This window comes from Tinamus guttatus, unplaced genomic scaffold (genome assembly GCF_059628265.1).
Source record: "Tinamus guttatus ecotype Peru unplaced genomic scaffold, ASM5962826v1 Tinamus_guttatus_pri_ptg001161l, whole genome shotgun sequence".
Taxonomy (NCBI): Eukaryota; Metazoa; Chordata; class Aves; order Tinamiformes; family Tinamidae; genus Tinamus; species Tinamus guttatus.
Window position 1 is genome coordinate 33,364 of NW_028289695.1, and position 14,218 is coordinate 47,581.

General features: G+C 64.5%; 1 protein-coding gene across 1 annotated transcript in view; it reads right to left on the bottom strand.

Moving 5' to 3' along the window:
- The window catches only part of LOC104564617 (ryanodine receptor 1-like), a gene marked incomplete at its 5' end in the record, with an annotated part of 86,997 nt that overhangs the window by 32,348 nt on the left and 40,431 nt on the right, over positions 1-14,218 (bottom strand). Inside the window, 14 exon segments of the mRNA XM_088538766.1 lie at positions 584-644; positions 731-780; positions 1,575-1,696; positions 5,001-5,068; positions 7,045-7,160; positions 8,454-8,577; positions 9,448-9,523; positions 9,598-9,675; positions 9,799-9,939; positions 10,008-10,097; positions 11,247-11,325; positions 11,404-11,567; positions 12,975-13,115; positions 13,190-13,280. Of these exon segments, the coding sequence (XP_088394892.1) occupies positions 584-644; positions 731-780; positions 1,575-1,696; positions 5,001-5,068; positions 7,045-7,160; positions 8,454-8,577; positions 9,448-9,523; positions 9,598-9,675; positions 9,799-9,939; positions 10,008-10,097; positions 11,247-11,325; positions 11,404-11,567; positions 12,975-13,115; positions 13,190-13,280 (1,401 nt within the window).

The window sequence follows — 14,218 nt, forward strand, 5'->3', positions numbered from 1 at the left end:
GTGGCCTTAGGGGACAGCATGAGGGTGGCACCAGGTCTCAGGATGGCACCAGGTCTCCAGGGATGGCAATGGGACCGAGGTGGCCTTAGGGGACAGCATGAGGGTGGCACCAGGTCTCAGGATGGCACCAGGTCTCCAGGGACAGCAATGGGACCAAGGTAGCCTTGGGGGACAGCTGGGGGACAGCATGAGGGTGGCACTAGGTCTTCAGGGACAGCAATGGGACCAAAGTGTCCTTGGGGGACAGCACGAGGGTGGCACCAGGTCTCAAGGTGGCACCAGGTCTCCAGGGACAGCAATGGGACCAAGGTGGCCTTAGGGGACAGCACGAGGGTGGCACCAGGTCTCAGGGTGGCACCAGGCCTCCAGGGACAGCAGTGGCACCGAGGTGGCCTTAGGGGACAGCATGAAGGTGGCGCCAGGTCTCAGGGTGGCACCAGGTCTCCAGGGACGGCAATGGGACCGAAGTGGCCTTAGGGGACAGCATGGGGGTGGCCCCAGGTCTCAGGGTGGCACCAGGTCCCGGGGCCACATGGGGACAGGGTTGGTGGCACCGAGGTGACATCGGGCGTCCAGGTCCCACCTGGCGTCCAGCGAGCGGGCCAGGATGTGCAGGCAGTTGACGACGGCCGGCGCGTCGGTGCCTGGGGACACGGGGACAGCGTGAGGGGTGGCCGCGGGTGTCCCCCGCCTCGGTCCCAAATGTCCCCTCCGGCCCTCGGTCCCTTACCGAAGAGGGAGACGCGGTGACGGACCAGGGCGGCCAGCTTGCAGAAGAGACTGGGGAGGAAGAGGAGGGGAGGAAGAGCAGGGGAGGAAGGGGAAGGGAAAAAGGGGAAGGGGAGGAAGGGGAAGGGAAAAAGGGGAAGGGGAGGAAGAGGAAGAGAGGAAGAGGAGGGAGGAAGAGGAGGAGGGGAAGAGGAGGGGAGGAAGGGAGGAAGGGGAGGGGAGGAAGGGGAGGGGAGGAAGGGGAAGGGAGGAAGAGGAAGGGGAGGAAGAGGAAGGGGGGAAGAGGAGGGGAGGAAGAGGAGGGGAGGAAGGGGAAGGGAGGAAGGGGAAGGGGAGGAAGAGGAGGAAGAGGGGGGGAGGAAGGGGAGGAAGAGGAGGGGAGGAAGGGGAAGGGGAGGAAGGGGAAGGGGAGAAAGGGGAAGGGGAAAAAGGGGAAGGGGAGGAAGGGGAAGGGGAGGAAGGGGAAGGGGAGGAAGAGGAGAGGAGGAAGAGGAGAGGAGGAAGAGGAGAGGAGGAAGAGGAGAGGAGGAAGAGGAAGGGGAGGAAGAGGAAGGGAAGAAGAGGAAGGGGAGGAAGAGGAAGGGGAGGAAGAGGACGGGGGGAAGAGGAAGGGAAGAAGAGGAAGGGGAGGAAGAGGAAGGGGAGGAAGAGGAGGGGAGGAAGAGGAGAGGAGGAAGAGGAGAGGAGGAAGAGGAGAGGAGGAAGAGGAAGGGAGGAAGAAGAAGGGGAGGGAGAGGAGGAAGAGGAAGGGAAGAAGAGGAAGGAAGGAAGATGAAGGAAGGCAGAGATGAGGCGGCCGTGGGGCCGGGCGCGGGGCCGCGCGGCGCCGTGGGGCTGCCCCCCACCTGGTGATCATCTCCTTCTCCTTGTTGGACGCGTGGCCGCCGCTGCCCAGCACCTTGGCCGGGGTGGACAGGAAGTAGAGGCAGTGGTTGTGGAAGTACTGGTTGATGAGGGGCAGCAGGATCTGGGGGGGGGACATGGGGGTCAGGGACCCCCTCCAGGTACCCCCAAAACGGGAGCTGAAGACCCCACACCCGCACGAGGGGACACCCCTAAATGCCCCATGGAGACTCCAAAAACCCCCTCAGGGACCCCCTCCAGGTACCCCCAAAAGGGGAGTTGAAGACCCCAACACCCACACGAGGGGACACCCCTAAATGCCCCATGGAGACTCCAAAAAGCCCCTGAGATCCCCCCAGGGACCCCTCCAGGTACCCCAAAAAGGGGAGCTGGAGACCCCAACGTTTGCACGAGGGGACACCCCTAAATGTCCCATGGAGACTCCAAAAACCCCTTGAGACCCCCTCCAGCACCCCCAAAAAGGGGAGTTGAAGACCCCAACACCCACACGAGGGGACACCCCTAAATGCCCCATGGAGACTCCAAAAAGCCCCTGAGATCCCCCCAGGGACCCCTCCGGGTACCCCAAAAAGGGGAGCTGGAGACCCCAACGTTTGCACGAGGGGACACCCCTAAATGCTCTATGGAGACTCCAAAAAGTCACTCAGGGACCCCCTCCAGGTACCCCCAAAAGGGGAGTTGAAGACCCCAACGTTCGCACGAGGGGACACCCCTAAATGCCCCATGGAGACTCCAAAAGCCCCCTCAGGGACCCCCTCCAGCACCCCCAAAATGGAGCTGAAGACCCCAACGTTCACGCAAGGGGACACCCCTAAATTCTCTATGGAGACTCCAAAAACCCCCTCAGGGACCCCTCCGGGTACCCCAAAAAGGGGAGTTGAAGACCCCAACGTTCACACGAGGGGACACCCCTAAATGCCCCATGGAGACTCCAAAAACCCCTCAGGAACCACCTCCACCACCCCCAAAATGGGAGCTGAAGACCCCAACACCCGCATGAGGGGACACCCCTAAATGCCCCATGGAGACTCCAAAAACCCCCTCAGGGACCCCCTCCAGGTACCCCAAAAAGGGAGTTGAAGACCCCAACGTTCACACGAGGGGACACCCCTAAATGCCCCATGGAGACTCCAAAAAGCCCCTCAGGGACCCCCTCCAGCACCCCCAAAATGGGAGTTGAAGACCCCAAAACCCGCACGAGGGGACACCCCTAAATGCCCCATGGAGACTCCAAAAGCCCCCTCAGGGACCCCCTCCAGCACCCCCAAAATGGAGCTGAAGACCCCAACGTTCACGCAAGGGGACACCCCTAAATTCTCTATGGAGACTCCAAAAACCCCCTCAGGGACCCCTCCGGGTACCCCAAAAAGGGGAGTTGAAGACCCCAACGTTCACACGAGGGGACACCCCTAAATGCCCCATGGAGACTCCAAAAACCCCTCAGGAACCACCTCCACCACCCCCAAAATGGGAGCTGAAGACCCCAACACCCGCATGAGGGGACACCCCTAAATGCCCCATGGAGACTCCAAAAACCCCCTCAGGGACCCCCTCCAGGTACCCCAAAAAGGGAGTTGAAGACCCCAACGTTCACACGAGGGGACACCCCTAAATGCCCCATGGAGACTCCAAAAAGCCCCTCAGGGACCCCCTCCAGCACCCCCAAAATGGGAGTTGAAGACCCCAACACCCGCACGAGGGGACACCCCTAAATGCCCCATGGAGACTCCAAAACCCCTCAGGGACCCCCTCCAGGTACCCCAAAAAGGGGAGTTGAAGACCCCAACGTTCGCACGAGGGGACACCCCTAAATGCCCCATGGAGACTCCAAAAACCCCCTCAGGGACCCCCTCCAGCACCCCCAAAACGGGAGTTGAAGACCCCAACACCTGCACGAGGGGACACCCCTAAATGCCCCATGGAGACTCCAAAAACCCCCTCAGGGACCCCCTCCAGCACCCCCAAAAAGGGGAGTTGAAGACCCCAACACCCACACGAGGGGACACCCCTAAATGCCCCATGGAGACTCCAAAAAGCCCCTGAGATCCCCCCAGGGACCCCTCCGGGTACCCCAAAAAGGGGAGCTGGAGACCCCAACGTTTGCACGAGGGGACACCCCTAAATGCCCCATGGAGACTCCAAAAACCCCCTCAGGGACCCCCTCCAGCACCCCCAAAATGGGAGCTGAAGACCCCAACGTTCACGCAAGGGGACACCCCTAAATTCTCTATGGAGACTCCAAAAACCCCCTCAGGGACCCCCCTCCAGCACCCCCAAAAAGGGGAGTTGAAGACCCCAACACCCACACGAGGGGACACCCCTAAATGCCCCATGGAGACTCCAAAAAGCCCCTGAGATCCCCCCAGGGACCCCTCCGGGTACCCCAAAAAGGGGAGCTGGAGACCCCAACGTTTGCACGAGGGGACACCCCTAAATGCCCCATGGAGACTCCAAAAACCCCTTGAGACCCCCTCCAGCACCCCCAAAATGGGGAGTTGAAGACCCCAACACCCACATGAGGGGACACCCCTAAATGCCCCATGGAGACTCCAAAAAGCCCCTGAGATCCCCCCAGGGACCCCTCCGGGTACCCCAAAAAGGGGAGCTGGAGACCCCAACGTTTGCACGAGGGGACACCCCTAAATGCCCCATGGAGACTCCAAAAACCCCTTGAGACCCCCTCCAGCACCCCCAAAATGGGAGCTGAAGACCCCAATGTTCACACAAGGGGACACCCCTAAATTCTCTATGGAGACTCCAAAAACCCCCTCAGGGACCCCCTCCAGCACCCCCAAAAAGGGGAGTTGAAGACCCCAACACCCACATGAGGGGACACCCCTAAATGCCCCATGGAGACTCCAAAAAGCCCCTGAGATCCCCCCAGGGACCCCTCCGGGTACCCCAAAAAGGGGAGCTGGAGACCGCAACGTTTGCACGAGGGGACACCCCTAAATGCCCCATGGAGACTCCAAAAACCCCCTCAGGGACCCCCTCCAGCACCCCCAAAATGGAGCTGAAGACCCCAACACCCGCACGAGGGGACACCCCTAAATGCCCTATGGAGATTCCAAAAAGCCCCTCAGGGACCCCCTCCAAAGAGCCCAAGGGGACCCCAATACCCCAAGGGGACCCTGATACCCCAAGGGGACCCCAATACCCCAAAGGGCCCCCCACCACCTGCCTATTAGAGAAGCCCCCAGCCCAAACAGCCCAAAGGGGGCCCCAGGCCCTATGGACCCCATATGGGGTCCCAGACAGCCCAGAGGGTCCCCAAACTCTTGCAAATGGGGACACAACCCCCGAAGTGCCCCCAAACACCCCGTGAAGGGTCTGTCCCCCTCCCTGTGTGGCCCTGCTTGGGGGTCCCCTCTTTGGGGGGTCCCCATCCCCGTTGGGGACGCCCTGACCTTGGCGAAGAACTTGATCTCCTGCTCGTGGGGGGACTTCTCCACGCGGCCGCTGCTCACCACGGCCTCTGCGGAGGGGACAGGGGTTGGGGACACCGGGGGACACGGGGACAGAGGGACGTGGGGACGGGAATGTGGACACCTGGGGGACGCGGTGGCAGCGGGGACGCGAGGGGCTGGGGGAGGCACGGAGGGGACATGGGACAGGGGGGTCCCCACAAGATGAGGGGGTCCCAGGAAGGTCCCGCAGGGCTGGGGGGCTCCCAGGGGGTCCCCAGGGGTCCAGGAAGGTCCCAGGGGGTCCCCAGGGCTCCAGGAAGGTCCTAGGGATCCCAGGAGGTCTGGGGGTCCCCAAAAGCTGAGGGGGGTCCCAGAAAGGTCCCACAGGGTTGAGGGGCTCCCAGGGGGTCCCCAGGAAGGTCCTAGGGGTCCCAGGAGGTCCGGGGGTCCCCAAAAGCTGAGGGGGGTCCCGGAAAGGTCCCGCAGGGCTGGGGGGCTCCCAGGGGGTCCCCAGGGGTCCAGGAAGGTCCTGGGGGGTCCCCAGGAAGGTCCCTGGGGGTCCAGGATTTTCCCAGGGGGTCCCCAGGATTCAGGAAGGTCCCGGGGGCTCCCAGGGGTCCAGGAAGGTCCCGGGGGGTCCCCAGGGCTCCAGGAAGGTCCCAGGGGGTCCCCAGAATTCCAGGAAGGTCCCGGGGGGTGCCCAGGTTTCCAGGAAGGTCCCGGGGGGTCCCCAGGGGGTCCCCAGAGGTCCAGGAAGGTCCCAGGGGATCCCCAGGATTCCAGGAAGGTTCCAGGAGTCCCAGGAGGGCTTGGAAGGTCCCGGGGGTCCCCACAAGCTGAGGAGGGTCCCAGAAAGGTCCCACAGGGTTGAGGGGCTCCCAGGGGGTTCCCAGGAAGGTCCTAGGGGTCCCAGGAGGTCCGGGGGTCCCCAAAAGCTGAGGGGGGTCCCGGAAAGGTCCTGCAGGGCTGGGGGGCTCCCAGGGGGTCCCCAAGGGTCCAGGAAGGTCCTGGGGGGTCCCCAAGATTCCAGGAAGGTCCTGAGGGTCCCAGGGGGGCTTGGAAGGTCCCGGGGATCCCAGGAAGGTCCCGCAGGGCTGGGGGGCTCCCAGGGGGTCCCCAGGGCTCTAGGAAGGTCCCAGGGGGTCCCCAGGATTCCAGGAAGGTCCCGGGGGGTCCCCAGGGGGTCCCCAAGGGTCCAGGAAGGTCCTAGGGGTCCCAGGGGGGCTTGGGAGGTCCGGGGGTCCCCACAAGCTGAGGGGGTCCCAGAAAGGTCCCACAGGGCTGGGGGGCTCCCAGGGGGTCCCCAGGGGTCCAGGAAGGTCCTGGGGGGTCCCCAGGATTCCAGGAAGGTCCCAGGGGCTCCCAGGGGGTCCCCAGGGCTCCAGGAAGGTCCCACAGGGTCCCCAGGATTCCAGGAGGGTCCCGGGGGTCCCCAGGGGTCCAGGAGGGTCCCGGGTGGGTCCCCAGAATTCCAGGAAGGTCCTGGGGTGTCCCCAGAATTCCAGGAGGGTCCGGGGGTCCCCAGGGCTCCAGGAAGGTCTCGGGTGGGTCCCCAGGATTCCAGAAAGGTCCCAGGGGGTCCCCAGGATTCCAGGAAGGTCCCGGGGGTCCCCAGGAAGGTCCTGGGGGGTCCCCAGCGGTCCAGGAAGGTCCCAGGGGGTCCCCAGGAAGGTCCCGGGGGTCCCGAGGGCTCCAGGAAGGTCCCAGAATTCCAGGAAGGTCCCAGGGGGTCCCCAGGAGTCCAGGAGGGTCCCGGGGGTCCCCAGGAAGGTCCCGGGGGGTCCCCAGTGGTCCAGGAAGGTCCCAGGGGCTCCCAGGGGTCCAGGAAGGTCTTGGGGGGTCCCCAGGAAGGTCCCGGGGTCCCGAGGGCTCCAGAAAGGTCCCAGAATTCCAGGAAGGTCCCAGGGGGTCCCCAGGAGTCCAGGAAGGTCCCGGGGGTCCCCAGGAAGGTCCTGGGGGGTCCCCAGCGGTCCAGGAAGGTCCCAGGGGGTCCCCAGAATTCCAGGAAGGTTTTGGGGGGTCCCCAGGGCGGCGGGGGCCGTACCCAGGTGGGCGATGAACTCCTGCGAGATGTCCATCCACTTGAGCAGCTGCTGCAGGAAGCCGTAGGCGAAGCGCTTCTCGATGGACGACGTGTCCAGCTCCATGTCCTTGAGCCCCCTGGGACACGGGGGGACAGCGGGGTGTCCCCAAAGCGCCCCCAGAGCCCCCGGGACACGGGGACAGTGCGGTGTCCCCAAACCACCCCCCAGGACCCCCAGCTCCATGTCCTTGAGCCCCCTGGGACACGGGGGGACAACGGGGTGTCCCCAAAGTGCCCCCAGAGCCCCCTGGGACACGGGGACAGCGAGGTGTCCCCAAACCACCCCTCATAGCCCCCTGGGACATGGGGGGACAGTGGGGTGTCCCCAAACTGCCCCCAAAGCCCCCTGCTCCATGTCCTTGAGTCCCCTGGGACACGGGGGGACATTGGGGTGTCCCCAAACCGCCCCCAGGACCCCCCACTCCTTGTCCTTGAGTCCCCTGTGGGGGGACAGTGCGGTGTCCCCAAACCACCCCCAGAACCTCCTGGGACATGGGGGGACAAAAGGGTGTCCCCAAACCACCCCCAGGACCCCCTGCTCCATGTCCTTGGGTCCCCTGTGGGGGGACAGCGCGGTGTCCCCAAATCTGCTCCCCCTCCCTGTCCCTCAGCCCCAGACCTTCCAGCTCGGGGGTCCCCAATGCCCCCGCGCTCCCCCGTCCCGGGCAGGGCCCCCCGTGTCCCCGCTGTCCCCATGTCCCCATGTCCCCGTGTCCCTGCTGTCCCCGTGTCCCCATGTCCTCACTGTCCCTGTGTCCCCATGTCCCTGCTGTCCCCGCTGTCCCCGCTGTCCCCGCATCCCCACTGTCCCCACTGTTCCCGTGTCCCTGCGCCCCTGCTGTACCCGTGTCCCCACTGTCCTCGTGTCCCCGCTGTCCCCATGTCCCCGCTGTCCCTGCGTCCCCGCTGTCCCCATGTCCCTGCTGTTCCCACTGTCCCCGCGTCCCTGTGTCCCCATGTCCCCGTGTCCCCATTGTCCCCATGTCCCCGTGTCCCCGCGTCCCCACTGTTCCCAGTGTCCCTGTTGTCCCCGCTGTCCCCGCATCCCCGCTGTCCCCGTGTGCCCGTGTCCCCACTGTCTCCGTGTCCCCGCCGTCCCCACTGTCCCCGCGGCCCCGCTGTCCCCGTGTCCCCATGTCCCTGCGTCCCCACATCCCCGCTGTCCCCATGTCCCCATGTCCCTGCTGTCCCTGCTGTCCCGGGGTCCCCGTGTCCCCACATCCCCATGGCCCTGTGTCCGCACGGCCCCGCGTCCCCGTGTCCCTGCTGTCCCCGTGTCCCTGCTGTCTCCATGTCCCCGCTGTCCCCGTGTCCCCGCACTGTCCCCACTGTCCCCACCGTCCCCGTGTCCCCGCTGTCCCCGCACGCACCGGGTGACCGCGTAGCCGTTGAGCTGCAGGAACTTGAGCAGCTCCTGGGCCTTCTCGCGGTCGCGCGCCTTCTCCTTGGCCGTCAGGGTGTCGTAGGGCACGAGCAGGGGGTGCGAGCCCCCCCCTGGCCCCGGCGTCAGCACCCAAGGGTGCCCCGTGGGGCAGGGGACCCGCGGGACGGGGGATCCGGGGGGAAGGAGCGGGACGGGGGGGACGGGGGGGACGGAGGGGCAGCCGTGGGGGGCCCTATAGGGGCAGCACCCATAGAGGGGTGGCACCCATAGGGGGGTGGCACCCATAGGGGACAGCACCCATAGGGGAACAGCACCCATAGGGGAACAGCATCCATAGGGGGCAGCACCCATAGGGGACAGCACCCATAGGGGATCAGCACCCATGGGGGATCAGCACCCATGGGGGGGCAGCACCCATAGTGGGGCAGCACCTGGGTGGACGGAGGGACCACCCCAAGGGATGAGGAGCACCCATAGGGGGCAGCACCCATAGGGGATCAGCACCCATAGGGGGCAGCACCCATAGGGGAGCAGCACCCATAGGGGAGCAGCACCTATGGGGGACAGCACCCATAGGGGAGCAGCATCTAGGTGGGTGCAGGGACCCCAAGGGATGAGGAGCACCCATAGAGGGGGCAACACCCATGGGGGACAGCACCCGTAGGGGGGCAGCACCCATAGGGGAGCAGCACCCATGGGGGGCAGCACCCATAGAGAAGTAGCACTCATGGGGGGGCAGCATCCATAGGGGGCAGCACCCATAGAGGGGGCAGCACCCATAGGGGACAGCACCCATGGGGGGCAGCACCCATAGGGGAGCAGCACCCATAGGGGAGGAGCACCCATAGAGGGGGCAGCACCTATGGGGGACAGCACCCATAGGGGAGGAGCACCCACAGGGGACAGCACCCACAGGGTATCAGCACCCATAGGGTATCAGCACCCATAGGTGGGTGCTCGGGGGCCCGGGCGCCGCTCACCCTTGGCCTCCAGCTCCTGCTTCTTCTTACGTCCCCACGTGTTGTGGTAGTTCTCGGCCAGCTGCTCCGCCATGGCCTGGGGGACACCATGGGGTGACATGGGGGTCCCCGCGGTGACCACGGTGACACCGGGGGACCCTCCGCGCTCACCTGCAGCTCCCGGGACAGCGTCACCCCCGACAGGTCCACGGGCTGGGGGCTGTAGCCGTGGCTGGGGTCGTAGGTGGCCTGGAGCAGAGGATGGGGACACGGTGGCACCCGCATGGGACACCCGCTGTCCCCAAGGCCACCTGCTGTCCCCAAGGCCACCCGCTGTCCCCAAGGCCACCCGCTGTCCCCAGCTGTCCCCACCTGGGCGGACTGGGAGATCTTGCGGGTCTTCTTCTTCTCGGCCCGCTCCTCGTCGCCCTCGCGCGCCTTCTCCACCATCCACTCCCAGGCCAGCATGGCCTTGAGCGACTCCTTGATGGGCCACCGGTAGATCTCCTTGTCCTGGGGAGGGGACACGGGGTTGGGGGGCACCCTTGGGTGCTCCCGGCGCCCACGCGGCACCCGGGTACCTTCTCGGAGAAGGTCTTGTAGGGCCGCAGCATGGGGTGCGTCTTGGCCTCCTCGTCCACGGTCTCCCCGAAGGTCCAGTTGTTTTGGATCTGCCGGATCCGGGACACGTCGCGGGGGGGACCCAGGGGGTGCAGGGGGACTCGGGGGGGTCATGGGGAGCGGTTGGGGGCTCGGGGGGGTTGCAGGGGAGCAACGGAGGTGCATGGAGGGGTGCAATGCAGGTGCATGCAGGGCTGCAATGCAGGTGCATGGAGGGGTGAAATGGAGGGGTGCAATGCAGGTGCATGGAGAGGTGCAACGCGGGTGCATGCTGGGGTGTATGGAGGGGTGCAATGCAGGTGCATGCAGGGGTGCAATGCAGGCGCATGGAGGGGTGCAAGGCAGGTGCATGCAGGGCTGCAACACAGGTGCATGGAGGGGTGCAATGCAGGCGCATGCAGGGCTGCAATGCAGGTGCATGGAGGGCTACAATGCAGGTGCATGCAGGGGTGCAACACAGGTGCATGCAGGGGTGCAACATGAGTGCATTGCGGGTGCAATGCAGGTGCATGCAGGGGTGCAACACAGGTGCATGCAGGGGTGCAATGCAGGTGCATGGAGGGGTGCAACGCGGGTGCATGCAGGAGTGCAACGTGGGTGCATGCAGGAGTGCAACGCAGGTACATGCAGGGGTGCAACGCAGGGGTGCAACGCAGGTGCATGGAGGGGTGCAACGCGGGTGCCTTGCAGGTGCAATGCAGGTGCATGGAGGGGTGCAACACAGGTGCATGCAGGGGTGCATGGAGCGGTGCAATGCAGGTGCATGGAGAGGTGCAATGCGGGTGCATGGAGGAGTGCAGCACGGGTGCATTGCGGGTGCAACACGGGTGCATGGAGGGGGTGCAATGCAGGTGCATGGAGAGGTGCAATGCGGGTGCATGGAGGAGTGCAGCATGGGTGCAACACGGGTGCAATGCAGGTGCATGCAGGGGTGCAATGCAGGTGCATGGAGGGGTGCAATGCAGGGGTGCAATGCAGGTGCACGGAAGGGTGCAAAGCAGGTGCATGGAGGGGGTGCATTGTGGGTGCAATGCAGGTGCACGGAGTGGTGCAATGTGGGTGCAATGCAGGTGCATGGAGGGGTGCAATGCAGGGGTGCAATGCAGGGGTGCAATGCAGGGGTGCAATGCGGGCGCATGCAGCGGTGGCACGCTGTGGGGAGGTCCCGGGGTGTCCCCACGTGCGGGCAGGGGTCCCACCTTGTCGAACGCCCACTTCTCGTGCGTGTACTCCGCGTACTTGTTGATGAAGCCGTCCAGCTTCTCGGGGATGATGACGCTGCGGAGGGAACGCGGGGACGCTCAGGGGGACAGCGGGAGGACCCGGAGCCCAGGACGGGCGTTTTGGGGGACCCACTTGAGGGTCTCGACGGGCTTGGGGTCGAAGTTGCCCTCGGCGTCCACCGAGGCCTTCTTCTCGGTCTTGGAGGAGTAGCTGGCGTCCACGTAGTCGGGCGGGAGGGCGCCGGCGATGGCGCACAGGCAGGGCATGGCCAGCTTGTAGAGCTCGGCGTCGAACTTCTGCGGGGCCGCGGGCGTCACCGCCGGGGCCACCTCCGCCCGTCCCCGTCATCCCCATCCCCATCTCTAGCTCCACATCAGCCCCACATCCCCATCATCCCCATCCCCATCATCCCCATCAGTCCCACATCTCCGTCATCCCCGTCATCCCCATCCCCATCCCCATCTCCCCATCAGCCCCACATCTCCATCATCCCCATCATCCCCATCATCCCCATCATCCCCATCATCCCCATCCCCATCATCCCCATCCCCATCATCCCCATCAGCCCCACATCTCCATCATCCCCATCATCCCCATCCCCATCTCCATCATCCCCGTCATCCCCATCCCCATCTCCCCATCAGCCCCACATCTCCATCATCCCCATCATCCCCATCCCCATCTCCATCTCCCCATCAGCCCCACATCCCCATCATTCCCATCTCCTTCCCCATCATCCCCATCCCCATCATCCTCACATCTCCACCTCCCCCACATCCCCATCATCTCCATCCCCATCTCCATCTCCCCATCAGCCCCACATCCCCATCATTCCCATCTCCTTCCCCATCATCCCCATCCCCATCATCCTCACATCTCCACCTCCCCCACATCCCCATCATCTCCATCCCCATCTCCATCTCCCCATCAGCCCCACATCCCCATCATTCCCATCTCCATCCCCATCATCCCCATCCCCATCATCCTGGCATCCCCATCTCCCCCACATCCCCATGTCCCCCCATTCCCATCTCCCCCACATCCCCATCACCACCTCCCCACATCCCCATTACTCCTATCTCCATCTCCCCTACATCTCCATCTCCATCTCCCCATCTCCCCCACATCCCTAACCCCATCTCCATCTCCCCCATCTCCATCTCCCCCATACCCCCATAACCCCACATCTCCATCTCCTCCCCATCCCCATCTCCCCCACATCCCCATCTCCCCAACATCCCCATCTCCCCCCATCCCCATTACTCCTATCTCCATCTCCCCCACATCTCCATCTCCCCATCCCCATCTCCCCCAAATCTCCATCTCCCCCACATCCTCATCACTCCCATTCCCATCTCCCCCACATCCCCATCTCCATCTCCCCCACATCCCCATCTCCATCTCCCCATCTCCATCTCCTCCACATCCCCATCTCCCCCACATCCCCATCTCCATCTCCCCCACATCCCCATCTCCATCTCCCCATCTCCATCTCCCCCACATCCCCATCACTCCCATTCCCATCTCTCCCACATCCCCATCTCCATCTCCCCAACATCCCCACCTCCATCTCCCCATCTCCATCTCCTCCACATCCCCATCACTCCCATTCCCATCTCCTCCACATCCCCGTCTCCATCTCCCCCGCATCCCTGTCCCCATCTCCTCCCCATCCCCATGTCCCTGTCCCCGTCCCCGCGGACCTTGTGCGCCAGCGACTCGAAGATGCCCCAGAAGAGCTTGCGCGTGAGGTGCAGCTCCTCCTCGGAGCTCACGCCGTAGTTGGGCCAGCCGCTGGGCAGGCAGTAGTACTTCCAGCAGCGCTCGTAGTGGTTGGTCAGCAGCTGGGGACACGGTGGGGACACGTGAGGACGGCGGCCGGCGCCCCCGGGGACACCCAACGCGTGGGATCCATCACCTTGAGGGGCATCTTGGCAAACTCGTTGAGGATGGGCACGTCGAAGACGAGGCGGCGCAGGAGGTGCTGCAGCATGGAGGGGCGGATGTACCTGGGGGACGGAGGGGACGGTGAGCGGGACGGCGTCACATGGGGACGGGACGTTGCACGGGGACGGGACATTGCATGGGGACAAGGACATTGCACGGGGACGGGACATTGCACGGGGATGGGACTTTGCACGGGGATGGGACTTTGCACGGGGATGGGACTTTGCATGGGGACAAGGACATTGCACGGAGATGGGACGTTGCACGGAGATGGGACGTTGCACGGGGACAGGGCATCACACAGGGACGGGACATCTTACCAGGTCAGGACATTGCACGGGGACGGGACATCTTACCAGGTCAGGATATCGCACGGGGACGAGGACACTGCACGGGGACAAGGACATTGCATGGGGACGGGATGTTGCACGGGCACAGGGCATCACACAGGGACGGGACATCACACCAGGTCAGGATATCGCACGGGGACAGGATGTTGCATGGGGACGGGACGTTGCATGGGGACGGGACGCTGCACGGGGATGGGACTTTGCACGAGGACGGGACATTGCACAGGGACAGGACGTTGCACAGAGATGGGACGTTGCACGGAGATGGGACGTTGCACATGGACAAGGACATTGCACAGGGACAGGACGTTGCACGGAGATGGGACGTTGCACAGGGATGGGACATTGCACGTGGACAAGGACATTGCACGGGGACAGGACGTTGCACAGGGACGGGACGTTGCACAGGGACAAGGACATTGCATGGAGATGGGACATTGCACGTGGACAAGGACATTGCACGGGGACGGGATGTTACACGGGAATGGGACATTGCACGTGGACAAGGACGTTGCACAGGGACAGGATGCTGCACGGTGACGGGATGTTGCACAGAGACGGGACGTTGCACGTGGACAAGGACATTGCACGGGGACAAGGACATTGCACGGGGACAAGACGTTGCACATGGACAAGGACGTTGCACAGGG